Raw genomic sequence first — 24,752 nt, forward strand, 5'->3', positions numbered from 1 at the left:
CGCCCAGGCTGGAGTGCAGTGGCCTGATCTTGGCTCACTGCAACCTCCACCTCCCAGGTTGAAGCGATTCTCCTGCCTCAGCCTCCTGAGTAGCTCAGATTACAGGAGCCCACCACCACGCCCAGCTAATTTTTTGGAATTTTTAGTAGAGATGGGGTTTCACTATGTTTGCCAGGCTGGTCTCGAACTCCTGATCTCATGATCTGCCTGCCTCGGTCTCCTAAAGTGCTGGGATTACAGGTATGAGCCCCCGTGCCCCACCTAAGACCTTTTTTTTTTTTTTTTTTTGAGGCAGTCTTGCTGTATCACCCAGGCTGCAGTGCAAGTGGCAAGATCATAGCACACTGCAACCTCAACGTCCAGGTCTCAAGGCTCAAGTGATCTTCTAGCCTCAGCCACCCCTCTGAGTAGCTAGCACTACAGGCCCGTGCCATCATGTCTGGCTGTTTTTTCTTTATTTGCTTTTGTTTTTGGTAGAGACGGTTTCTCAGTATGTTGCCAAGGCTGGTCTTGAACTCCTGAGTTCAAGTGATCCTTCTGCCTAGGCCTCTCAAAGAGAGTACAGATGTGAGCTACCCCATCCAGACTTTAAGCCTTTTTTTTTTTGAGATGGGGTCTCACTCTGTTGCCTAGGCTGGAGTGCAGTGGCACGATCTCGGCTCACTGCAACCTCTGCCTCCCAGGTTCAAGTGATTCTCCTGCCTCAGCCTCCCAAATAGCTGGGATTATAGGTGTGCACCACCACGCCAAGGCAATTTTTGTATTTTTATTAGAGATGGAGTTTCACTATGTTGGCCAGGCTGGTCTCAAACTCCTGGCTTCAAGTGATCTGCCCATCTTGGTTTCCCAAAGTGCTGGGATTACATGCATGAACCACCACACCTGGCCTAAGCCTTATTACTACAGTCTCCTCACCTAATTCTTCAAGTCTCAGAATAGAATCGCCCAGGCCAGTTCCCCTTTACTCTCCCCTATCCCAGGCACCAACCCTCTGCTTGTTCTTCCCCTATCACAACCCTGACACTCTGGGCTGTCACTGGTGACAGGTCTGTTCCTCTGCTCCACTGGGAGCCTAGCAAGGGTCTGTCTTGGCACTCACACAACACAGGACTGACCACATGTCTGAGTGTGTCTGTGTCACAGAGAGCCATGGGTGTGGGGGTCTTGTTGGGGGTGGGTGGTAATGGGGCAGGATCGAGGGAGCTGACCGTGGTCAGGCGCCGCAGAGAGCTGAACCTCTCTTCCCAGGCTGCAGCCGCTTTTCGGAAGGCCTCGTGTCGCCGGATAAGCTGCTCCACCTCATCCACGCTGCTGCCCAGCTCCCGGCTCTGGAGAATTGGCTCCTGGGCTGTGAGCCAGGCATCAGCCACCACCGCCTCCTGGGCAAACTGGTGCACCTCCAGCACTGAGGAGGGGCGTGCAGGGTCAGGACTCTGGGGCACCTGGGGCCCTTCCCGGGGCAATGGCTGTTTCCCTTGGCCTTCCACACCCCTCTGGCTTTCCATACCCCAGCACTGACCATCCTGTGGTCTGCAGGAATGGCAGAGGCTGGGGCTATTTCAGCGGGCATCATTCCTCCTTTCTGACTCCCAGTCCTCCTTCCTTAATGTCCCCCCACCCATGACTTTAAGACTTTTTTTAGCGGGGGAGATTCAATGGCAAGCCAGCCCCCTTGTCCACCCTTCCAGGCCCTTATATTTGCTTCTGGAGATCCATGGATAGGGTACAAGCATGCTCCTGTCACCCTCTGGGCCTCACTGGACAGGCTGGAGCATGTCCCTGTGCCCTTGAGCCACATGTGCCTGGCTCCCACTCACTCTGCTGCAGCCACTCCCAATGGCGGTCCCACTTTTCCGACACCTCCTCCTTCCTGGTTCCCAGCTTGTCCAGCTGTGCCTGGATCTGGGAGTGGCAGGAGCGTGGGAGGAAAGTCAGGGTGTAGAATGGCTTTCACCCCAATGGGCCCAGGTGGCAGAGGGGGGCCCCCTCCCTGCTCCCCACCTCGTCAGCCATGGCACTTTTGTTGAGCAGCAGAGATCGCCCCAGCTCCTGGCAGGCAGTCAGCTCAGGCACCCGCGCCTCCAGCTCAGTCTTCAGGCCCTGGTGGTAGTTCATGAGCACCTCCACTGATGACACGTCCCTGCGGTGGGTGGGAGGCAGGGATCTGAGCCACGGGTAGCCTCCTCAGCCCGCCCACACATACAGCTCCTGGTGACCCCAAATTCTTGAGGCTGACATCCCACACCACCTTGAGATAACTCTTTTTTCTTTTTCTTTTTTTTTTTTTTGAGATAGAGTCTCACTCTGTGGCCCAGGCTGGAGTGCAGTGGGGTGATCTCGGCTAACCGCAAACTCCTCCTCCCAAGCTCAAGCGAGTCTCCTGCCTCAGCCACTTGAGTAACTAGGATTACAGGTGCCCGCCACTACACCCAGCTACTTTCTGCTTTTTCAGTAGAGACGGAGTTTTGCCATGTTGCCCAGTCTGGTGTCAAACTCCTGACCTCAGGTGATCTGCCCGTCTCGGCCTCCCAAAGTTCTGGGATTACAGGCGTGAGCCACCGCACCCGGCTGAGACACCTGCTTTCAATGACAAAGCTCTGAGCATCCATAGTTCACTAATTCAATGATTCAAACTTTCCAAGTTTCTAAAATTTCACCCTTTTGTGATTCTAACCTTCTAGGATTCCAAGATCCAAACTTTCCTTTTTTTTTTTTTTTTGAAATAGGGTCTCGCTCTATTGTCCAGGCTGTCACAGCTCACTGCAGCCTCAACCTCCTGGGCTCATGCAAGGATTCTTCTGCCTCAGCCTCCCAAGTAGCTGAGGGCACAGGTGCACACCATCATGCCCAGCTAACTTTTTATTTTCTGTAGCGACAGGGACTTGTTATGTTGCCCAGGCTGGTCTCAAACCCTTGGGTTGAAGCAATCCACCTGCCTCTGCCTCTCAGTTTGAGGTTGTGGGTGTAAGCTACCACACCCAGCCAATATCCAAATTTCCTAACTTTTTCTAGCTAGGCTTCTGAAGGTTCCACTGGCCAATGATTTTAATTTCCCAAGTCTGTGCTCTCCAAAGCAGTAGCTACTAGACATGTGAGCACTTGAAATGTGGCCAGTCTGAAGTTTGATGTGAAGTGTAAAATGTGCACAAGATTTTGAGGAGTTAGTGTAAAAAATAATGTAAAATGTCTCATTAATAGTTTTTTTGTTTTTTGTTTCTGAGATCGAGTTTTGCTCTCGTTGCCCAGGCTGGAGTGCAATGGCTTGATCTCGGCTCACAGCAGCCTCAGCCTCCCGGGTTCAAGCAATTCTCCTGCCTCCGTCTCCCAAGTAGTTGGGATTACAGCGCCTGCCGCCAAGCCTGGCTAATTTTTTTTTTTTTGAGATGGAGTTTCGCTCTTGTTACCCAGGCTGGAGTGCAATGGCGCGATCTCAGCTCACCGCAACCTCCACCTCCTGGGTTCAGGCAATTCTCCTGTCTCAGCCTCCTGAGTAGCTGGGATTACAGGCACGCGCCACCATGCCCAGCAAATTTTCTGTATTTTTAGTAGAGACGGGGTTTCACTTTGTTGACCAGGATGGTCTCGATCTCTTGACCTCGTGATCCACCCGCCTCGGCCTCCCAAAGTGCTGGGATTACAGGGTTGAGCCACCACACCCGGCCTATTTTTTATTTTTTATTTTTAGTAGAGATGGGTTTTTGCCACGTTGGTCAGGCTGGTCTCGAATTCCCGGCCTCAGGTGATTTGCCTTCCTTGGCCTCCCAAAATGTGAGATTACAGGCATGAGCCACTGCGACTGGCCACATTAATAGTTTTAATATTGACTACATGTTGAAGTGATAATACTTTAGGCACGTCAGGTTAAAAATGTATGACTAAAATTAATTTTCATTTGCTTTGTTAGTAGGGCCACAACAAAATTTTAAATGACAGAAGTGGCTCACATTTGTGACTCACGTTACATAACTATTGGACAGCACCATTCTAAGCCTTCATATGTCCAAAACAAATTCCAAGTTTCTGAAGGTTCCATCAGTTGGCAATCATAGCTTGATGCTATGGTTTGAATCTACCTCCTGTGCTCAAGCGATCCTGCTGCCTTAGCCTCCAGAGTAGCTGGGACTACAAGCAATGCACCACAATGCCCAGCTAATTTTTATTTATTTATTTATTTTTGGACAGAGTCTTGCTCTGTCGCCCAGGCTGGAGTGAAATGGCATGATCATGGCTCACTGCAGCCTCAACCTCCTGGACTCAAGTGATCCTCCTTCCTCAGCCTCCCAAGTAGCTGAGACAACAGACATGCACATCACCATGCTTGACTAATTTTTCCCTTTTTTGTAGAGATGGGAGTCTCACTATGTTGTGTTGGCTCACTGGGCTCAAGCAATCCTCTTGCCTCGGTCTCCCAGTGTTGGGATTACAGGCATGAGTCACCTTACCTGGCTAGATTGGTCAAATGTTGATGGTTGTTCAAGCCAAGTGTTTGTGATATGCATGTGGGTTACCTCTACTTCTGTGTATATTTAATTGTTCTTTTTTTTTGAGGAGTCTTGCTCTGTCACCCAGGCTGGGGTGCAGTGGCACAATCTCGGCTCACTGCAACCTCTGCCTCCCAGGTTCAAGCAATTCTTCTGCCTCAGCCTCCCCAGTATCTGGGATTACAGGCACCTGCCACCACACCCAGCTCATTTTTACATTTTTAGTAGAGATGGGGTTTTGCCGTGTTGGCCAGGGTGGTCTCAAACGAATGATCTCAGGTGATCCACCTGCCTCAGCCTTCCAAAGTGCTGGGATCACAGGTGTGAGCCACCACACCTGGCCTATTTTTCTCAAATGTACATATCACATCACTCTCTGCTCTGAACTCTCCCATGACTCTCACCGTCCCCATACAGAAGGCTCCTTACCACGTGTGGCTTCCACAGCCCCAGTGTCCCTCGGACCTCACTTCCTCTCACCCTACACTCCCTCTCTCCCTCCCTTCATCCGGCCACAGTGATCTCTAGCTCTTCCTCACACATGCCTAACTACAGCCCGCCTCTCCACCCTTGCATCTGTGGGTCCCTCCACCTAGAAAACTCTTCCCCTCAAACTTTACCTGACTCACCCATCACTTCATTCAGATCTCCAGTCAAATCGAACACACGTCCTCAGAGAGACCCTTGCCAGCTATCATTCCTTTCCTATGATATATATATTTATTCTTTCTTTCTCTCTGTCTTCCCTCCCCCCCCCTTCATTTTCTTTTCCTTTCTCTTTCATTTCTTTCTTTCCTTCCTTCCTTACATTCCTTCCTTCTTTCATTTCTTTCTTTCCTTTCTCTTTGACAGAGTTTCGCTCTTGTCACCCAGGGTGGAGTACAATGGCGCAACCTTGGCTCACCGCAACCTCCACCTCTCAGGTTCAAACAATTCTCCTGCCTCAGCCTCCCGAGTAGCTGAAGTGACAGGCACACACCGCCAAGCTTGGCTAATGTTTGCATTTTTAGTAGAAATGGGGTTTCGCCATGTTGGCTAGGCTGATCTCAAGCTCCTGACTTCAGGTGATCTGCCTGCCTTGGCCTCTCAAAGTGCTGGGATGACAAGCATGAGTTGCCGCGCCTGGCCCCATGCTGTATTTCAGAAAGTACTAAGTGCTATGAGAACATAAGCTGTCTCAGGGTAAGGGCTTGGCCTTGCTTGCCACGTGGCACACCACATGCATTTAATACATATTTGCTGAGTGAATGAATGCAGGCTCCAGGCCGTGCCTTCACAGAAACCATGCCAGGTGTCCCTGATTCCCCAGGCCCTTTTCTTCCTGGCCACACCGTAAGACTCAACTTCTGGCCTAGGCCAGACGCGGTGGCTCACGCCTGTAATCCCAGCACTTTGAGAGGCCGAGGCAGGTGGATCACTTGAGGCCAGGAGTTCGAGAGCCGACTGGCCAACATGGTGAAACCCCGTCTCTACTAAAAATTCAAAATTACCTAGACACGGTGGTGGGCGCCTGTAGTCCCAGCTACTTGGGAGGCAGAGGCAAGAGAATTGCTTGAACCTGGGAAACGGAGGTTGTAGTGAGCTGAGATCACACCACTGCATTCCAGCCTGGATGACGGAGTGAGACTCCATCTCAAAAAAAAAAAAAAAAAAAAAAAAAAAAATTGCAGCCTCCCTGGCTGACAGGTTGGGCCACTGGGCTGGCGGTGTGTGTGGGCCAGCTTTGTCCCTAAAACCTCCCGTGTGATCCTCCTGCTGTCTTTTCCCATCTGCAGCGGAATGCAGAGGGTCCAGCATGTGATTCCCAGGGCAGCACGATGGAAGGACCCTGGCTCCCAATCACCGGGGGACAGGCTTCTGCCAGACACTCACATCCAACCACTATGTGAGCAATAAGCCAATACCTACTAAGTGAGGCCACTGCGATGCTGGAATTATTATCATTCTTCACCCACCCTGACAAATACAGTCCCACAGCTCCCCTGTCCATCCTGTCTTTAGCCTGTTCCACGCTGTGACATCCCATGGAGAGGGTGATCATGGGCAACTGGGAAGGACAGGGGACAGAAGGACGATGCCCATGACCCCAGTCTCCAATGCCAGGGCTAAAAAGGGGTCTGAATACACATGAGGCACCTAACCAGTACCTGGCACACAGAGGTGCAACATGGATATTGGCTGTTGTCATTCCTTTGGGAAAGGGTCTCTCAGTGGGATGGGGACGGCTGGGGGAGGCCGCCAGAGGCGGGCAGGAAGCTCGAGGAGGGAGGAGGGGCACCTGGGCTTGTCGGCCGCCCCAATCTGGCTGGCGATGCCATCCATCCAGGAGAGCAGGTCGCGGGCTTGGCTGTGGAAGCGCAGGGCGTCTGCCGTGGAGCTGACGTGCAGGCGGGCGTCCTCACAGGCGGACAGCAGCTCCTTCCAACCCTGCAGCACCTCCTGCTCCCGGCTAGCGATGGCCTCGGCGTGTTCACCTGCATACACCGTCCGCAGCTGGGCCGCCCCCTCCTGAAGCTGCCGCACCTGAGGGGGATGCCAGGTCGGGTGCCAGTCCTCTGCAGGGCTCAGGCTGTGCCCTCCCTCCCCCCACCTGCTCCAGTGCAGAACCTCAACATATAAGGAGCTTCACACTGTGATCCCACAACCAGGCTCCTGTCATATCTGCCGCCTGATTTCTCTTTGACTTACCCGAGTTCCGACTTCTTTCAGTCTGCTGCCTGATTTCTTTTGGTCTCAGAGCTCTGTCTCTACTGGGTCTGTCACCTATTTTTTCAGGCAGGCCCACCCCTACCTTGGGTCTTTCAGGAACCCACTTCCACTTGGATGTCTTTTAGATGTGCTATCTAATTTTTTTTAACTTGATTTATTTCAAACCCACTCCTTCGTAGTAGCCCAGTTTCCTGCAGGATGTCTGTTCAATTGCCATTAGTCCCCTGCTCGATTTCCATTCATTCTACTCTATGAGTTCTGCTCACTCTATTTACCTTTTGGGGTTTTTTTGGTTTGTTTCATGAGACAGGGTCTTGCTCTGTTGTCCAGGCTGCAGTGCAGTGGCACAAACACAGTTCACTGCAGCCTTGACATCCTGGGTATATATATGTGTGTATATATACATACATATACACATGCACACCATATATATGTATATCTATGTTTACATAGATGTATATATATATGTATATGTGTGTGTATGTATATATGTGTGTATATATATATATATATATTTATTTTTATTTATTTATTTATTTATTTATTTATTTATTTTTGAGACGGAGTTTCGCTCTTGTTACCCAGGCTGGAGTGCAATGGCGCAATCTCGGCTCACCGCAACCTCCGCCTCCTGGGTTCAAGCAATTCTCCTGCCTCAGCCTCCTGAGTAGCTGGGATTACAGGCATGTGCCACCATGCCCAGCTAATTTTTTGTATTTTTAGTAGAGACGGGGTTTCACCTTGTTGACCAGGATGGTCTCGATCTCTCGACCTCGTGATCCACCCGCCTCGGCCTCCCAAAGTGCTGGGATTACAGGCTTGAGCCACCGCGCCCGGCCTATTTATTTTTAAATACGGACAGAGTCTCACTATGTTGCTCAGGCTTGTCTTGAACTCCTGGGCTCTAGCAGTCCTCCCACCTTGGCCTCCCAAAGTGCTGAGATTACAGGCATGAGCCACTGCAGCCTGCTGCTCACTCTGTTGGTTCAATCACCTGATTTTTTTTGATGTGACCTCCCCATCTCTAACAGATCCACCATCTGTTGCTATCAATTTCTCAGCCTGATTTCTAAATCATCTGTAGGATTTATCAAAATAATTGGGCCGGGAGCAATGGCTGACACCTGTAATCCCATCACTCTGGGAGGCTGAGGCAGGCAGAAATCTTGAGGTCAGGAATTCAAGCCCAACATGGCCAACGTGGTTAAACTCCATCTCTACTAAAAGTATGAAAATTAGCCAGGCATGGTGGCTCACATCTGTAGTCCCAGCTACTCAGGAAGCTGAAGGGGGAGAATCGCTTGAACTCAGGAGGTGGAGGCTGCAGTGAACTGAGATTGTGCCACTGCACTCCAGCCTGGGCGACAGCAAGGCTCCATCTCAGTAACGATAATAATTGCCAGCTAGGTACAGTAGCTCATGCCTGTGATCCCAGCACTTTGGGAGGCCAAGACAGGTGGATCACCAGAGGTCAGGAGTTCAAGACCAGCCTGGCCAACATGGTGAAACCCCATCTCTACTAAAAATACAAAAATTAGCTGGGCGTGGTGGTGTGCGCCCATACTCCCAGCTACTCGGAAGGCTGAGGCAGGAGAATTACTTGAACCTGCAGTGAGCCTAGATCGTGCCACTGCACTCCAGCCTGGGTGATAGAATGAGACTCTGTTTCAAAAAAAGAAAAAAGAAAAAAACTTGCCCAACATCTACTTTCCATCAGACCTGGCACCCAGTTGCTTTCAGTCCTGCTGCCTGAGTTGTATTAGGCCTGCAGCTTCATTTCCAACTGACTGCTCAGGTCCACCTCCCAATTCTGGCCAGACCCTCTGCCTAATTTCTAATCGCTCCGTTGCCTTTCCCATTAAATTCACCCCCATCAGATGACTTTCAGAAAAGTCATGATTTCTATCAGAGACCTGTTGTCTAATTTCTACCGGCACTACAGTCAAATTCCTCTTATCCTTCTCAAAGTTACCTGTAGATCCTCAATCTGGATTTAGGTAAAATTCACTTTGCAGTTTTCAGAGACTCACTGCCCAATCTCTATTGGAACCTGTTTTTCTGTTTTTTTTTTTTTGAGACAAAGTGTGGCTCTTCTTACCTAGGCTGGAGTGCAATGGTGAGTGAGATCTTGGCTCACTGCAACCTCTGCCTCCCGAGTCTCCGAAGTCGCCGGGATCACAGGCATGTGCCACCATGCCTGGCTAATTTTTGTATTTTTAGTAGAGATGGGGTTTCTCCATGTTGGTCAGGCTGGTCTTGAACTCCTGACCTCAGGTGATCCACCCGCCTTGGTCTCCCAAAGTGCTGGGATTACAGGCGTGAGCCACTGCGCTGGGCCATCAGTCTATTTTTCATCTGCTCCATTATCTAATTTCTTCCTGTTCTGTAGTCTACTTTCTGTCTGTCCCACTGCCTAATTTTGACCTGCTCCACAGCCTGGTTTTTGCCCACCCTGCTGCCCACAGCTGTCCGGGCCCTCCCGCCTGCCCCACCTGGGACACGAGGAGCTGCAAGTCGTGCTCAAAGGCCCTCAGGGTCCGCTGCATGGAGCTGGCGCTGGGTCTTGGCTCAGGCGGGGTGGTCAGGCGGGGCAGCCGCCTCCGCTTCTCCTCAATCTGTCCCTGAAGTTCTCTGGCGTCACTGAAGAACTTATGCAGCTCCCGAGAGGCGGCCAGCAGCTGGGCCCGTGTGCCCATGAGCTCCAGCAGCTCAGCCCAGGCCTCGTTCAGCCCGTCCTTCCACTCGGCCATGGTGGCTGCTGCTGTATGGCCACACTCGATCAGCTCATCCACCATCTGGTTCACAGCGGCCAGCCGCTCCCGCCCTGCCGTGCCTGTCTCATTGGCGAACTCTGAGAATTTTTCCTGCAGCACCTGCCATGAGGAAGTGGTGGGCGGGGGGCAGGTACAGCTAAGTGAGCAAAGGGGCAGCACACACCAGCCCCCTCCAGCCTACCGTTCTTTTTTTTTTTCTTTTTGAGACAGAGTCTTGTTTGTCACCCAGGTTGGAGTGCAGTGGCGCAATATCTGCTCACTGCAACCTTCACCTCCCCAGTTCAAGTGATTCTCCTGCATCAGCCTCCAAATAGCTAGGACCATAGGCACCTGCCACCACGCCTAGCTAATTTTTCTGTTTTTTTTTTTTTTTTTTTTTTTTTAGTAGAGATGGGGTTTCACCATGTTGGCCTGGCTGGTCTCAAACTCCTGACCTCAAGTGATCCCCTTGCCTCGGCCTCCCAAAGTGCTGGGATTACAGGCATGAGCCACCACATGGTAACAGAGGCTACCATTTTGTGGTAGGTAAGAGTAATGACAATCATCATCATCATCATCATCAAAAATATCTAACACCCATTAAACCCCTAGCAATAATGGTAACAATAATAATAAAGTGATGAGCTGATAATAATAACTAACACTGTGTAAGGCACCATGTGTGCCAGCCAGGGTCTTCAGAGCTTGTCTCACAACAGAGCTATGAGGTGGGTGCTATTATGATCATACTACAAATGGGGAAACTGAGACCCAGAGAACCTTAGTGGTAGCTCTTGCTATCACTTTTTAAATTTTGAGATAGAACCTTGTGCTTTAAAAAAAAGCGGGGGGCGGGGGAAGAGATGGAGTCTCGCTCTGTCACCAGGCTGGAGTGCAGTGGCATGATCTCGGCTCACTGCAATCTCCACCTCCCAGATTCAAGCCATTCTTCTGCCTCAGCCTGCTGAGTAGCTGCAATTACAGGCGTGCGCCACCATGCCTGGCTGATTTTTGTATATTTAGTAGAGACAAGTTTTCACCATATTGGCCAGGCTGGTCTCAAACTCCTGACCTCGTGATCCACCCACCTCAGCCTCCCAAAGTGCTGGGATTACAGGCGCGAGCTACCGTGCCTGGCCAAGGTATCACTTATTACTACTGACACTCACCGAGACGTGCTCAAAGTCCTGGCCGAGCTCGGGGGAGCCAGCCACCACCTCCTTCTCGGCGATCCAGTGCTCGAGCTCGCCCACCTGGCGGCTGAGCTGGTACAGCCAGTACTGCTGCTCTAGGGCTACCCGGCGCTCCTCGCCCAGCTCCTTGAGTGCCACATACAGGCGGTCCACCTGGGACTGCCGCCGGCTGATCTGCTCACTGATGGGGGACACGGAGGAGCAGGGATGGACCCTGAGACTTCTGGGGCAGAGCGTGAACCCCCTAAATCCCCTCCCCAGGACAGGGCTGTGTCTCCTTAGAATCTTCAGGCAAGGTTGTGTCCCTGGGCAAGGTTCTGTTTTCTTTTCTTTTTTTTTTTTTTTTTTTGGAGACAGGGTCTTGCTCTGTTGCTTAGGCTGGAGTGCAGTGGTGCAATCACAACTCACTGCAGCCTCTGCCTCCCGTGCTCAAGCAATCCTCCCATCACAGCCTCCTAAGTGGGACCACAGGTGTGCGACTCCACATCCGGCTGTTAGATTTTTTCTAAAGATGAGGTTTCAGTATGTTCCCTCTGCTCTCAGACGATCCTTCTGCCTCAGCTTCCCAGAGTATTGAGATCAGAGGATGAGCCACCATGCCTGGCCAGGACTCTGTTTCTGCAAGTCTTGGGTTCAGACAGCCCCGCATCTCAGCATGCAGGCAAAACTCTGCTTCCCTAGATGCATAAGCTCACCTCCATCAGCCTCACCCAGTTTCTATCTCAGTTTTATGCCCCTGCTATCCAGGAACCTGGGTGCGACTCTGGACTTCCAGCTTGGGTCCTCAGCCAATTCACCCCACCTCTATCCCCAGTCTCTGGGCCCACTTAGACAGAAGCTGCTCCCTGTACCTCCTTTCAGATTTCATCCCTGGTCCAGGCCTGGAGCTCATCACCAGCCTCCACCAGGCAACATCACCCCACTGCACCAGGAGGTCTCTGGCCCTACCCCTATGGCCAATCTCAGCGCAGGCTTTTCTGTTCTCCCAGACACTGGGTAGAAAGAGGCCCTTGCCTGTCCTGAGCAAATTCTTCTCTAGCCCAGTCCCAGACATTGCCTCCTCTTTTCTCCCCCGACAAGGTCACCACCACTACACTCAAATCTGGGTGCTCCTGGCCCCACCCTCTCAACCATCCCTGGGCCGTGTCCCCACCAATTCCTGCCTGCCCACTTGCCAAATCCAAGGGCTCCAGCACACAGCAAGGAGGACCTCTCCCACCCAATGTCCAATTCCAGCGCGGCTCCAACTCCCAACAGCCAAGCTTCAGGTCCTGCGGGACCATTCCTGTGAACCGGCTCCTCCCCCACCCCCGCCCCCCGCCCGCCCACCTGTCCGGGTGCCCCATCTCCAGCAGCGCCCGGCACTGGCGCGACAGCTGCGCGATGCTTTCCTCGTAGTTCTCCACGCCTTGCTCCAGCTGCAGGTGTTTCTTGAGCAGCTGCAGGGTGCTCTGTTCATCCTGGGGGCACAAAGCGCCCACGATGAGGCGGCAGCGGCGGCCCGGGCTCCAGCGCCTCCAGGCCCTCCGCACCCCCAGCCCGGGCGCACCTTGCCCTTGTCCTCACTCATCATGAGCAGCTCCTGCTCGCCCAGCCATGCCTCCACCTCGGCCACGTCGAAGTAGTACTGCTCCACCTGGAAGGCGGCGTCCAGCGCCTGCTGCCGCCGCTCGGCCGCCTCCCGCAGTCCGGCCCAGGCACTCTGCAGCTGCTCGAGGCCCCGGCGCACGGCCTCTGCCTCCGGGCTGCGCAGCGACGCCAGCGCACTCGCGCGCTCCAGCACCTCCTCCAGGCGTGGCCCGTGTGCCTGGATCTCCCGCCGCAGGCCCTGGGGATGGGAGGTGGGGGTGGGGGTGGAGAGGACTCTTTCCGAGGCCCTGCAAGACCACAGGCTCCTCTGCTGCTGGCACGGCCCACGGAGCAATTAACAAGCACCCCCAGTTCGCTTACCACGTGCCGGGACCATGTAAGCATTTTGCTGATACCCCCTCACTTGTCATAACCCCATGCTACAGGTGGGAAAACAGGCACAGAGGGGTGAAGTACGGCGCCCAAGAACAAGCAGCCAGTAAGGAGTGACACGATTTGAACACAGAAGGCTAGTTCCAGAGACTGCTCTGAGCCAAGACGCTTGCCGACCCAAGATGGGCCCTAACACAGAAACCCTGCAACTTAGCAGCTGAGGTATCGTTTACATACGGTGAAGTGCACCAGCCTTAGGTATACAGTTGCACACATCTGTGCACACGCATACACCGCTGCGCCCAGATCAGCCTGTGGAACACTTTCGTGCCCCAGAAGGTTCTCTCAGCCACTCTGTACTTGCAGAATACCTTATTTAACTTTTCGTGTGCCTCAACTGGTCAACAAAAATAACAACAGCCAGAACGTCTTCTTTCGCTTTTTTAGAGACAGGGTCTCGCTCTATCGCCCATGCTGGAGTGCAGAGGCACTATCGCACTCACTGCAGCTTTAAACTCCTGGGTTCAAGTGACCTTCCTGCCTCAGCCTCCTAAGTAGCTGGAACTACAAGTGTGCACCACCATGCCTGGCTATTTTTTTTTCTTTCTTTCTTTTTTTTTTTTTTTTTTTTTGAGACAGAGTCTCACTCTGTTACCAGGTGCCAGGCTGGAGTGCAGTGGCGCGATCTCGGCTCACTGCAACCTCCACCTCCCAGGTTCAAGCAATTCTCCTGCCTCAGCCTCCCAAGTAGCTGGGACTACAGGCATGTGACCACACCTGGCTAATTTTTGTATTTTTTAGAAGAGATGGGGTTTCACCATGTTGCCCAGGATGGTCTCAATCTCTTGACCTTGTGATCCACCTGCCTTGGCCTCCCAGAGTGCTGGGATTACAGGCTTGAGTCACTGTGCCTGGCCCAATGCATTATTATTATTATTATTCTTTTATGTGTCTTGCTTTAGGCTCTGGTAACGTAGTTGCTTTGACCAAGGGGTTCCCCTGCTATGCAGTTTGAGAACCACTGCTCTAGACCAACTCTACTTATTTACATGTGGAAACTAAGGTCCAGAGGAATGAACAGAGATTCGGAGATTTTTAGGAGCTCAAAATCCCCTTCCCCGACTTTGTTCAGGTTAGGGAACAGCAGCGCCCTCTCGCTAATTATCTCTGTCCTTTGTCCCTATGGTGGTTTTTGTTTTTGGGGTGTGTGTGTGTGTGTGTATGTGTGTGTGTGTGTGAGAGAGACAGAGAGAGAGAAAGAGGAGAGAGGAGAGAGAGAGTGTCTCACTCTGTTGCACAGGCTGGAGTGCAGTGCATGTTCAAGGCTCACTGCAGCCTTGACCTCTGGGCTCAAGGGACCCTCCCTCTTTTGCCTCCAGAGGATCCGGGACTACACCACCACACCTGGCTAACTCAATGTTTTGTGATTTTGTTCGTTGTTGTCTTACTTTTCCCTTGTCCAGTAGCCATTCCCCTTCCTTCTAGTCACAAGCCCCTGATTTTCCTTTGGGGAACTCCCTTTGCCTCCATCTCAGCCTTGGAAATTAAGCTAAGGCTGATTCCAGCAGCAAGTTCCAGGGGAGGGCACTTAAGCCAGGCCAGCTCAAGGAGCAGTCCAAATCCCCATCCATCATTAGTTCAGGGGTGGGCATGGGCCGCAGGTTGAGACAATGAGAGTTATTCCTGAGAATATTGCTGAAAATTCTCTTCAGTTTTGCTGGCGGGAGGTAAACCCGAACCTGTTGGAGGCCTTTTATCACCAGGAGAGGAGAAGTGGCTCATTCAGAGAAATGAATGAGAAAGCTTATTCAGAAAAACAGGCTGGGCGCGGTGACTCACACCTGTAATCTCACACTTTGGGAGGCCAAGGACTGGATCGCTTGAGGCCAGGAGTTTGAGAACAGCCTGGCCAACATGGTGAGACACCCCCCGACATCCTCGTCTCTGCTAAAAATACAAAAATTAGCCAGGCGTGGTGGTGCACACCTGTAATCCCAGCTACCTGGGCAGCTGAGGCAGGAGAACCACATGAACTCAGGAAGTGGAGGTTGCAGTGAGTGGAGATGGCACCACTACACTCGAGCCTGGGTGACATAGCAGGACTCCATCTCAAAAAAAAAAAAAAAGAAAAAAAGAAAAAAAAGAAAAAGAAAAAGAAAAAAAAACCCAAAAAACAGAGCCAAGAGTCATGAAAATATATGGAAGCGCTGGGCGCGGTGGCTCAGGCCTGTAATCCCAGCACTTTGGGAGGCCGAGGCGGGTGGATCACGAGGTCAAGAGATTGAGACCATCCTGGCCAACATGGTGAAACCCCGTCTCTACTAAAAATACAAAAAAATTAGCTGGGCATGGTGGCGCGTGCCTGTAATCCCAGCTACTCAGGAGGCTGAGGCAGGAGAATTGCCTGAACCCAGGAGGCGGAGGTTGCGGTGAGCCGAGATCGCGCCATTGCACTCCAGCCTGGGTAACAAGAGCGAAACTCCGTCTCAAAAAAAAAAAAAAAAAAAAAGAAAATATATGGAAGGCCCTGAATACGTCGGTATCCGACGTCCACATTCCTGTTAATTCCAAAATCCAATAAATTCATTGTTTTCTCTTTAACCACCTTCAGACGTTGTCTATCATGTGTATCCCAATGTGTCCTAATTTATTCCCTCACCTGGCTCTGCTCACCTGGTTCTTTTTGATGTGCTGCTGGACCGCCTGTAAGCCGTCGCCTCGCTCTGTCTGCATGGCCAGTGGCAGCCGCTCCTGAACCCATGCCTGGACGGGACACAGGGGGCAGGTCAAGGAGGGAATGCATCCAAGAACCCCTGCATCACAACTGAACTTTACACTTGCGCAGCATCCAAGGCCCTTCCTTGCCTGAGAGCCCAGTCGCGTCTTCAGCCTCCTCCCTCTATTGTGTGTGTGTGTGTGGGGGGGGGGGATGGGAACCAAACCCCCAGGCTTAAAGAATCCTCCCACCTCAGCCTCCCAAGTAGCTGAGACTACAGGCGCCACCACACTGTCTCAGCCTCCTCTGTTGACATACTCTGTCTTGCTCGCTGTGCTCAAGCCAGGCTCACACCACGGGCCTTTGCACGAGCAGGTTTTGCTTCCTGGAATTCCATTCCCATTTCCTCAGCTGGCTCACTAGTACTCTTCCTTCAGACCTCAGCTCAGACATCCCCTCCTCCAGGAAGCCCTCCCTGACTTTGAACCTTGGCCAGTTGCCTTCTCTGGGCTCCCACAAACCCCTAGACTCCCCTATCATATTTCTAACCACCCTGAATTGTCACCGTCTGGGGACAAGTCTATTTTCCCTGTTGGACTCCGAGCCCTCTGGGCACAATGAGGTCTGTCTTGGTCATCCCTGTGGCCCCAGTATCATCCAAACACACCGCTGGGGCCAGAATGATCAACTGAGTGAGCAAATGAATGAGCAAATCAGGAAGCTGAGTAATGGAATGAGGAAATGAACAGAGGCGTGAATGAGTGAATGAATAATAAGTAAATAAATGAGTGGAGGAAAGGACAAAGGATGGATGAGTGAATCAATAAATGAGTGACTTCATGAATAAATCAATGATTCAAAGTGAGTAAATGAATATGAGTGAATGAATGAATGTAGGGCCGAATGCGTTTTTCAGCGTATGAGTGGGAGCGTCTCAGCCCTCTCCATCCTCCGCCCCACCCCGTGCCCACCTTCTCCGCCCCCGCCGCCCCACCCCGGGCTCCCGCGCGGGCCTCACCAGCTCGTCGTCCAGGTCGTGCGCCACCTGGTGCAACTCCTTGGAGGCCAGCAGCAACCGGCGGCGCTCCTGCAGCGGCTCGAGCAGGCGCACCAGGCGCTCGCCCACCGCGTTCTGCCGCTCGCCCACAAGCTCCTTGCTCGCAGGTTCCAGCGGCAGCGCTGCAGTCTGGGCCTGCAGCTCTCCCACCTCGCGGTACCATTCCTCTACCTGCGACTCCATGGACTGCAGGGACAGGGGACAGGGGCAGGGTCAGCGGGGCCCACCGGCCCTCTCGATCCTGCTGTGACTCTCCGGTACCCTTACAGTGACAGCCAGATCCCTCACTGTGGCCAACCCTTCCACCCTCTCCTTGCTTAGTCCCCTCCAGGAGCGATGCCCTCCGCATGAACCTGCATCACACTAAGCTAGTCCCTGCCTGGGAGCCTTTGCCTTTGCTGTTTCCTCTGCCAGGCATGCTCTTGTCAATCAGATTTCAGCTGGAGTATTACCTTCTCAAAGAGGCTTACCTGACCCGGAACTAAAGTGGTCCATTAATTGATTAGTTCTCAGAACAACCCATTGGTAGTCTCCCTGTTTTACAGAGGAGGAAACTGAGGCCAAGAGAAGTTAAAGAATTTGTCCAAAGAGTCAACTTTCCAAAAATCATTATTATCAAGTTTAGTAATAATTTTTTGTTAATGATTTTTTTTTTTTGAGAAGGAGTCTGGCTCTGTCGAGGCTGGAGTGCAATGGCGTAATCTTGGCTCAATGCAACCTTCACTTCCTGGGTTCAAGTGATTCTCCTGCCTCAGCCTCCGGAGTAGCTGGGATTACAAGCACTCACCATCATGCCTGGCTAAATTTTGTATTTTTGTAGAGATGGGGTTTCGCCATAATGGCCAGGCTGGTCTTGAACTCCTGACCTCAAGTGATCCACCCACCTCGGCCTCCCAAAATGCTGGGATTATGGGCATGGACCATCACACCCAACTAAAAAAAAATTTTTTTTTTTTTTTTTTGAGATGGATGAGCAAAGCAGCCTGTACTGTGTGACCCAGGCTGGAGAGCACTGGCTGATCTCAGCTCCCTGCAACCTTCACCTCACAGGTTCATGCGATTCTCGTCCCTCAGCCTCCCAAGTAGCTGGGGCTACAGGCACCTGCCACCATGCCCAGCTAATTTATTTTTGTATTTTTAGTAGAGATGGGGTTTCAGCACGTTGATCAGGCTAGTCTCAAACTCCTAACCTCAAGCGATCTGCCCATCTTGGCCTCCCAAAGTGCTGGGATTACAGGCTGAAAAAAATTTGACACTAAAATATTATCAAAATAAATACAAAGCTATAGTGATTTGGATGGCGGCTGTGTCATAAGGATAGACAGGAATGCAAAAGCAGACCCAAATACACAGGAAAATGCATGTGTTTCATAGGTACCAATTCAAATCCCCAAGGAAAAGATGGATTACTTAATGAATGGTCATGGGCTAAGTGGCTAACCAGTTTAGCTGGATCCTTTCCTTGCTGTTTGTACTGAAAACAATTCCAGATGGATTAAAGACCTAAATGGAGTGAGTAAATCCATAAGACATTAAAAGAAAACCTGAGCAAATGCTTTTATAATGTTGGGATGGAGAAAATCTTTCTAAGGATAAAAAACATAAATGGAAAGATTTATAAATTTGATCACATAAAAATAAAAATGCTTTCTGCATCAACCAAAATTTCAGAGAGTTGGAAGGCAAACGACAAACTAAAAATTGATATATATTAGAGCAAGGCACTAGTTTCTTTAACAATCAAAGAATTTCCCTCCATCCTGCTTCCTTTGTCTTCATAGCACTTACCACCATCAGACAATTCTATATTTTGGGGGGAATGTGTTGTTTTTGTTTTCTGACAGGGTCTTGCTCTGTCATCCAGGCTGGAGTACAGTGGTGAGATCATAGCTCACTGCAGCCTCGAACTCCCAGACTCAAGGGATCCTCTTGCCTCAGCCTCCCAAGTCGCTAGGATTACAGGCACACACCACCATGCCCAGCTCATTTTTTAAAATTGTCATAAAGATGGGGGTCTTGCTATGTTGCCCAGGCTGGTCTTGAACTCCTGGGCTCAAACTCTTCTCCCACGTTGGCCTCCCAAAGTGCTGGGGTTACAGATGTGAGTCACTGCTTCTGGGTACTTCTGTAATTTTACTGGTCCCCGGCTTCCAGAATGTGACCCAAATGAAGGGAGGGGCTCTGTCACACTCACTGCTGTATTCTTGAAAGCCTAGAACAATTTCTGGTACACAATAGGCCTTCAGTTATGATTTGTTCAATGTATGCATGAATGACATCAGCAAAGAAAAAGGAGTGCCCAAAAAGAGAAATGGGTATCAGATGTGAACAGGCAACAGACAAAAGAAATAAGCATATAAAAAGGTGCCCAGTCTTATTAATCAGCTGGAAAATGCAAACTAAAACAAGACATCCTTTTCTTTTTTCTTTTTGAGACAGAGTTTTGCTCTTTTTGCCCAGGTTGGAGTGGAATGGCATGATCTCAGCTCACTGTAACCTCTACCTCCTGGGAAGAATGGCCTTGGAATCACCTCCAAGTGATTCTTCTGCCTCAGCCTCTGGAGTGGCTGGGATTACAGGCACGTGCCACTATGCCCAGCTAAATTTTTGCATTTTCAACAGAAATCGGGGTTTCACCATGTTTGTCAGGCTAGTCTTGAACTCCTGACCTCAGGTGATCCACCTGCCTTGGCCTCCCAAAGTGCTGGGATTACAGAAGTGAGCCACCATGCCCAGCCAAGACATCATTTTCTATATATCTATATCCTTTTTCTAACATTAGGTTAGCAAAAATGTAAAAGACTTACAGTATCTAACACTGGAAAAGATGCTGGGAGGTGGGCACACTCAGCCACTGTCAGTGGTGGTGTAAATTGGCAGAGCCTTTTTGGAAGGCAATTTGGCAGGTCTTAATCAAAATGCAAAATGTGCATCTGATTGACTCAGCACTGGTACTTCCACTTCTAGGAATATAACTAAAAAAATACTGGCACAGACCTGGCATGGTGGCTCACGCCTGTAATCCCAGCACTTTGGGAGTCCAAGGTGGGCAGATCACAAGGTCAGGAGTTTGAGACCAGCCTGGCCAACATGGTAAAACCTCATCTCCATTAAAAATACAAAAATTAGCTAGGCATGGTGGTGCATGCCTGTAATCCCAGCTACTTGGGAGGCTGAGGCAGGAAAATTGCTTGAACTTAGAAGGTGGAGGTTGCCGTGAGCCAAGATTGCGCCATTTCAGCCTGGGTGACAGAGCAAGACTCTTATCTCAAAATAAATAAATAGGCCAGGCGTGGTGGCTCATGCCTGTAATCCCAGCACTTTGAGAGGCCAAGGTGGGCAGATCACCTGAGCTCAGGAGTTCAAGACCAGCCTGACCAACATAGTGAAACCCTGTCTATAAAAAATAAAAATAATAATTAAATAAATAAATAAAATTTAAAAAGAAAATCATTTTTTTTTTTTTTTTTGAGGCAGAGTTTTGCTCTTGTTACCCAGGCTGGAGTGCAATGGCGCGATCTCGGCTCACCGCAACCTCCGCCTCCTGGGTTCTGGCAATTCTCCTGCCTCAGCTTCCTGAGTAGCTGGGATTACAGGCACGCGCCACCATGCCGAGCTAATATTTTTGTATTTTTAGTAGAGACAGGGTTTCACCATGTTGACCAGGATGGTCTTGATCTCTTGACCTCGTGATCCACACGTCTCGGCCTCCCAAAGGGCTGGGAATACAGGCTTGAGCCACCATGCCCAGCCAGAAAATAAATCTTAAAAAGAAAAAAAGAAATACTGGCAGAGATCCACAAAGATGTAATCAGAGCAGAGTTTGTGATGGGAAAAAATGGAAACAACCTGAATGCTCATCAGGAGAGAAATGGTTAAGCCACGTGCAGCAGCTCATGCCTGGAATCCCAGCTATGCGGAGGCTGAGGTGAGAGGACTGCTTGAGCCCAGGAGTTTGAGACCAGCTTGGGCAACACAGTGAGACCTCCTCTCTTTTTTTTTTTTTTGAGACTGAGTTGTGCTCTGTCACCCAGACTGGAGTGCAGTGGTGGAATACCAACTCACTGTAACCTCCACCTCCCGGGTTCAAGCGATTTCCTGCCTCAGCCTCCTGAGTAGCTGAGATTACAGGCGTTTGCCACCATGCCTGGCTAATTTTTGTACTTTTAGTAGAGACAGGGTTTCACCATGTTGGTCAGGCTGGTTTCGAACTCCTGACCTGTGATCCGCCTGCATCGGCCTCCCAAAGTGCTGGGATTACAGGCGTGAGCCACCATGCCTGGCATGAGAACTCCTCTCTTAAAAAAAAAAAAAAAGAATAAAATGGTTAAACAAATCAAGACCAGTATGAAATAATAGCCAAGAGTTACTGTTAAGAAGAAAAAGCAATTTAGAACCTACCTATGAATATAAACTTGTAGTGGATTGCACATGCATAAAAATTCCCTGGAGTAAACAAGAAGTTTATAACAGATGGTTCTCATTGGGAGGATGAGAACTTACTGAATGGGGAACAGGGATGAAGGAGATAATTTCCCCATAGGATTTCCTTAGAGTTTTTGATGTCTTAACCATGCAAATTCATTTATTCAAAAATGGAAATTAAACATGAATGACTGGAAAGTGCTGTTTTTCTTTTAAATTAAAAAAAATTAAACATGAAAAGCAAATAAAATAAAAACATTAAATATCCATATATGTAGACTTGTAGATGCACAGAGAGAGGTGTAGACAGATGCATGCAAAATAATTGAGGCTCCCTTTGGGATGTGGGATTGGGAGGCAGATCAGAGGGAGACTTTGGGTTTTGCTGAAGACTGCTGGGTTAGTCAATTTTTTTTCCCAAAAGAATATATTTATGTATTACCCTTGTAATTCTAAACAGATGGAGGAAAACTAGAGAAGAAAACAAAATAACAATTAAAAAAATTAAGTGGTAGCAGATTATGGCAAATGACTGCAAAACAAAACCCAAAACTCAAGAACCAAGCCAAGACTTCTTGTTCCAAGGTTCTGTAGTGCAGTTATTGGTTTTGCCTGCCCAAAATCCATCCTCTCCTTCCAAACACATCAAAACTCACTGTCAGGTCCTGAGCTTCCAGAAGGGCGAATGAAACCTAGAGAGCCATGGGTAATCACATGACCCAAGTGGGGCCAATCAGCACACTGAAAACACCCTGGCTATAAGGATTGGGTCAGAGATGAGCATGTGACCTCAGATGAGCCAATGAAAACTCTTTCCACTTTTTCTTTTTTGGTAGAGGTGGGGGTCTCAATATGTCGGCCAGGCTGGTCTCGAACTCCTGGCCTCAAGAGATCCTCCCATCTCGGCCTCCTAAAGTGTGGGAATACAGGTGTGAGCCACTGTGCCCAGCCACTCTCCCCACTTTTGCCAGGAAAGTATATATACACAGAAGAGATGCTGTCTTTCCCATGGGTTTCCTAAACTGGGAGGCTATAGGCCTGGCATCCTGGGGTCATCCTGCCAACATCAGGGACTCCCTGATAATGAGGCCAACACAGAAGAAAGTGGTGCTCAGAAAAGAAGACAAGGAGATTTGTGAAGACATAATTGGAGTTACTGATCCAATTGTGTCTTCATAAATTGGAGACATAATTTATGAATTGTGAAAACATACTTAGCTGAGATTGTGCCACTGCTCTCCAGCCTGGGCGACAGAGTGAGATGAAAAGAAAGAAAGAGAGAGATAGAGAGAGAGAGAGAGAGAGAGAGAGAGAGACAGGGACGGGGGGGGGAGAGAGAGAGAGAGAGAGAGAGAGAGAAAGGAGGAAGGGAAGGGAAGGGGGGAGGGAAGGGGAGGAAAGAAAGGGAAGGGAAGGGGAAGAAGGAAGGAAGGAAGGAAAGAAAGAAGGAGGGGTCCCTTGCCTTGTTGCCTTAAGTCACACAGAGCAAGGACTGGGGCCGTACAGCCTTGAATCTGCACTCCTCTCTCAGGCCATGCTGAGCTGGATACAAAAACATGGAGCAGAGAAGCAGAATGCGGGGAGGTGGTGTTTCCTTGGCCAGAGAAAGAGCTTTGCTTAGGGTGGGAGTGGGCCTGGAAAAAGTGAGGTGTCCCCAGGGACAGAGCCTGGCAGCTGCAAAGCCTCCAGTGCTTTTTCTCAGATGGCAGGAGACCAGCCTCCACCCCTCTAAGCAGAGGCCTGTGGTGGAGGCTGACCAGCTGGCCAGGTCCCTGAGGGCTGGGGAGCTGTGACTTGAGACTCCACCATCTGGCTTCTCGGCCAGGAAGCACAGCTTGGCAAGAGGCCCTGAGAGAGGATTCTGGGTCACGTGGCCAAGACCTGGAAGGTGGGGTCCCAGGGAGCCTGCTGGAGCGTGTGGGGTGGAGGACAAGGGAGATGACTCAAATTACTTTTTTTTTGAGACGGGGGTCTCATTCTGCCGACCAGATTGGGGTGCAATGACACAATCATGGCTCACTGCAGCTTCAACCAACCTCCTGGGCTCAAGTGATCCTCTTACTTCAGGCTTCTGAGTAGTTGGGACCACAAGCGTGTGGATCTCGCTATGTTGCCCAGGCTAGTCTGGAACTCCTGGGCTTAAGTGATCCTCCTGCCTTGGCCTCCCAAAGTGCTGGGAATACAGGCATAAGCCACTGTGCCCAATCATCCACGTTGCTTTGTTTAAAATGTGTTTTAATACAGTGAATGTCAATAGGTCTAATCCATACAGACAAAGCTTTTTGAGGATCTCAATGACTTTTAAGAGTGTAACTGGAGGGCCAGGCACAGTGGCTCACATCTGTAATCCCAGCACTTTGGGAGGCCAAAGTGGGCGGATCATGAGGTCAGGAGATAGAGACCATCCTGGCCAACATGATGAAACCCTGCCTCTACTAAAAATACAAAAAAAATTAGCTGGGTGTGGTTGCAGGTGTCTATAATCCTAGCTACCAGGGAGGCTGAGGCAGGAGAATCACTTGAACCCAGGAGGGAGAGATTGCAGTGAGCCGAGATTGCACCACTGCACTCCAGCCTGGGCGACACAGCAAGACTCCATCTCAAAAAAAAAAAAAAAAAATTAGTATAAGGGGGTCCTGGAGACCCAGACGTTTGAGAGCTGCTGGTCCATATAAAGTAATGACCCTCATTGGCTGGGTGTGGTGGTTCACACTTGTAACTCCAGCACTTTGGGAGGCCAAGGTGGGCGGATCACCTGAGGTCCGGAGTTCCAGACCAGCTTGGTCAACATGGCAAAAGCCCGTCTCTACTAACAATACAAAATTTAGCTGGGCATGGTGGCGCGTGCCTGTAATCCCAGCTACTCAGGAGGCTGAGGCAGGAGAATTGTTTGAACCCAGAACGTGGAGGTTGCAGTGAGCCGAGATGGCACCATTGCACTCCAGCCTGGACAACAAGAGTGAAACTCCGTCTCAAAAAATAATAATAATAAATAAATAAATAAAGTGCTGACCTCATTGGCCTCCGTTACATTTGGATCTGCTTGTCTTTGTTCTTTTGCCTGTTTCCCCCACCAGAGTGGGATCGACTTGAAGGCAGTAACTTTTCATCCATTTTGCCAACTGCTATATCCCAACACCCAGAAAATGCTTGGCACGTAGTGGGTACCTAATAATTATCTGATGCAGAGATGAATGAATAAATACTAATCAGTGTCATTATGCATTTCTTCTTTATTTTTGTATATTTTTTTTAACGTATAGAGAGGGGGTTTCACTATGTTGGCCAGACAGGTGTCGAACTCCTGACCTTGTGATCTGCCTGCCTCAGCCTTCCAAAGTGCTGGGATTATAGGCATGAGCCACTGTGCCCAGCCTGTTATGCATTTCTTACCAGCCTTTTTTTTTTTTTTTTTTTTTTGGCCACACACTATGCCAAGCCCTACAGAAGCACATC

At 50.3% G+C, this 24,752-nt stretch overlaps 1 protein-coding gene across 6 annotated transcripts in view; it reads right to left on the reverse strand.

The window, feature by feature from the left end:
* SPTBN4 (spectrin beta, non-erythrocytic 4) overlaps window positions 1-24,752 on the reverse strand; it is a 109,094-nt gene that overhangs the window by 7,553 nt on the left and 76,789 nt on the right. For all 6 annotated transcript variants that reach the window (XM_074386329.1, XM_039465848.2, XM_074386328.1 and 3 more), the window contains 10 exons: window positions 16,833-17,057; window positions 15,772-15,861; window positions 12,686-12,964; window positions 12,466-12,596; window positions 11,113-11,317; window positions 9,683-10,063; window positions 6,760-7,004; window positions 2,002-2,140; window positions 1,818-1,902; window positions 1,209-1,405 (listed from right to left, as the gene is read on the reverse strand). In XM_074386329.1, coding sequence (XP_074242430.1) covers window positions 1,209-1,405; window positions 1,818-1,902; window positions 2,002-2,140; window positions 6,760-7,004; window positions 9,683-10,063; window positions 11,113-11,317; window positions 12,466-12,596; window positions 12,686-12,964; window positions 15,772-15,861; window positions 16,833-17,057 — 1,977 coding nt within the window. The remainder of the gene's footprint in view (window positions 1-1,208; window positions 1,406-1,817; window positions 1,903-2,001; window positions 2,141-6,759; window positions 7,005-9,682; window positions 10,064-11,112; window positions 11,318-12,465; window positions 12,597-12,685; window positions 12,965-15,771; window positions 15,862-16,832; window positions 17,058-24,752) is intronic.

This window comes from Saimiri boliviensis, chromosome 14 (assembly GCF_048565385.1).
Source record: "Saimiri boliviensis isolate mSaiBol1 chromosome 14, mSaiBol1.pri, whole genome shotgun sequence".
NCBI classification, from domain to species: Eukaryota; Metazoa; Chordata; class Mammalia; order Primates; family Cebidae; genus Saimiri; species Saimiri boliviensis.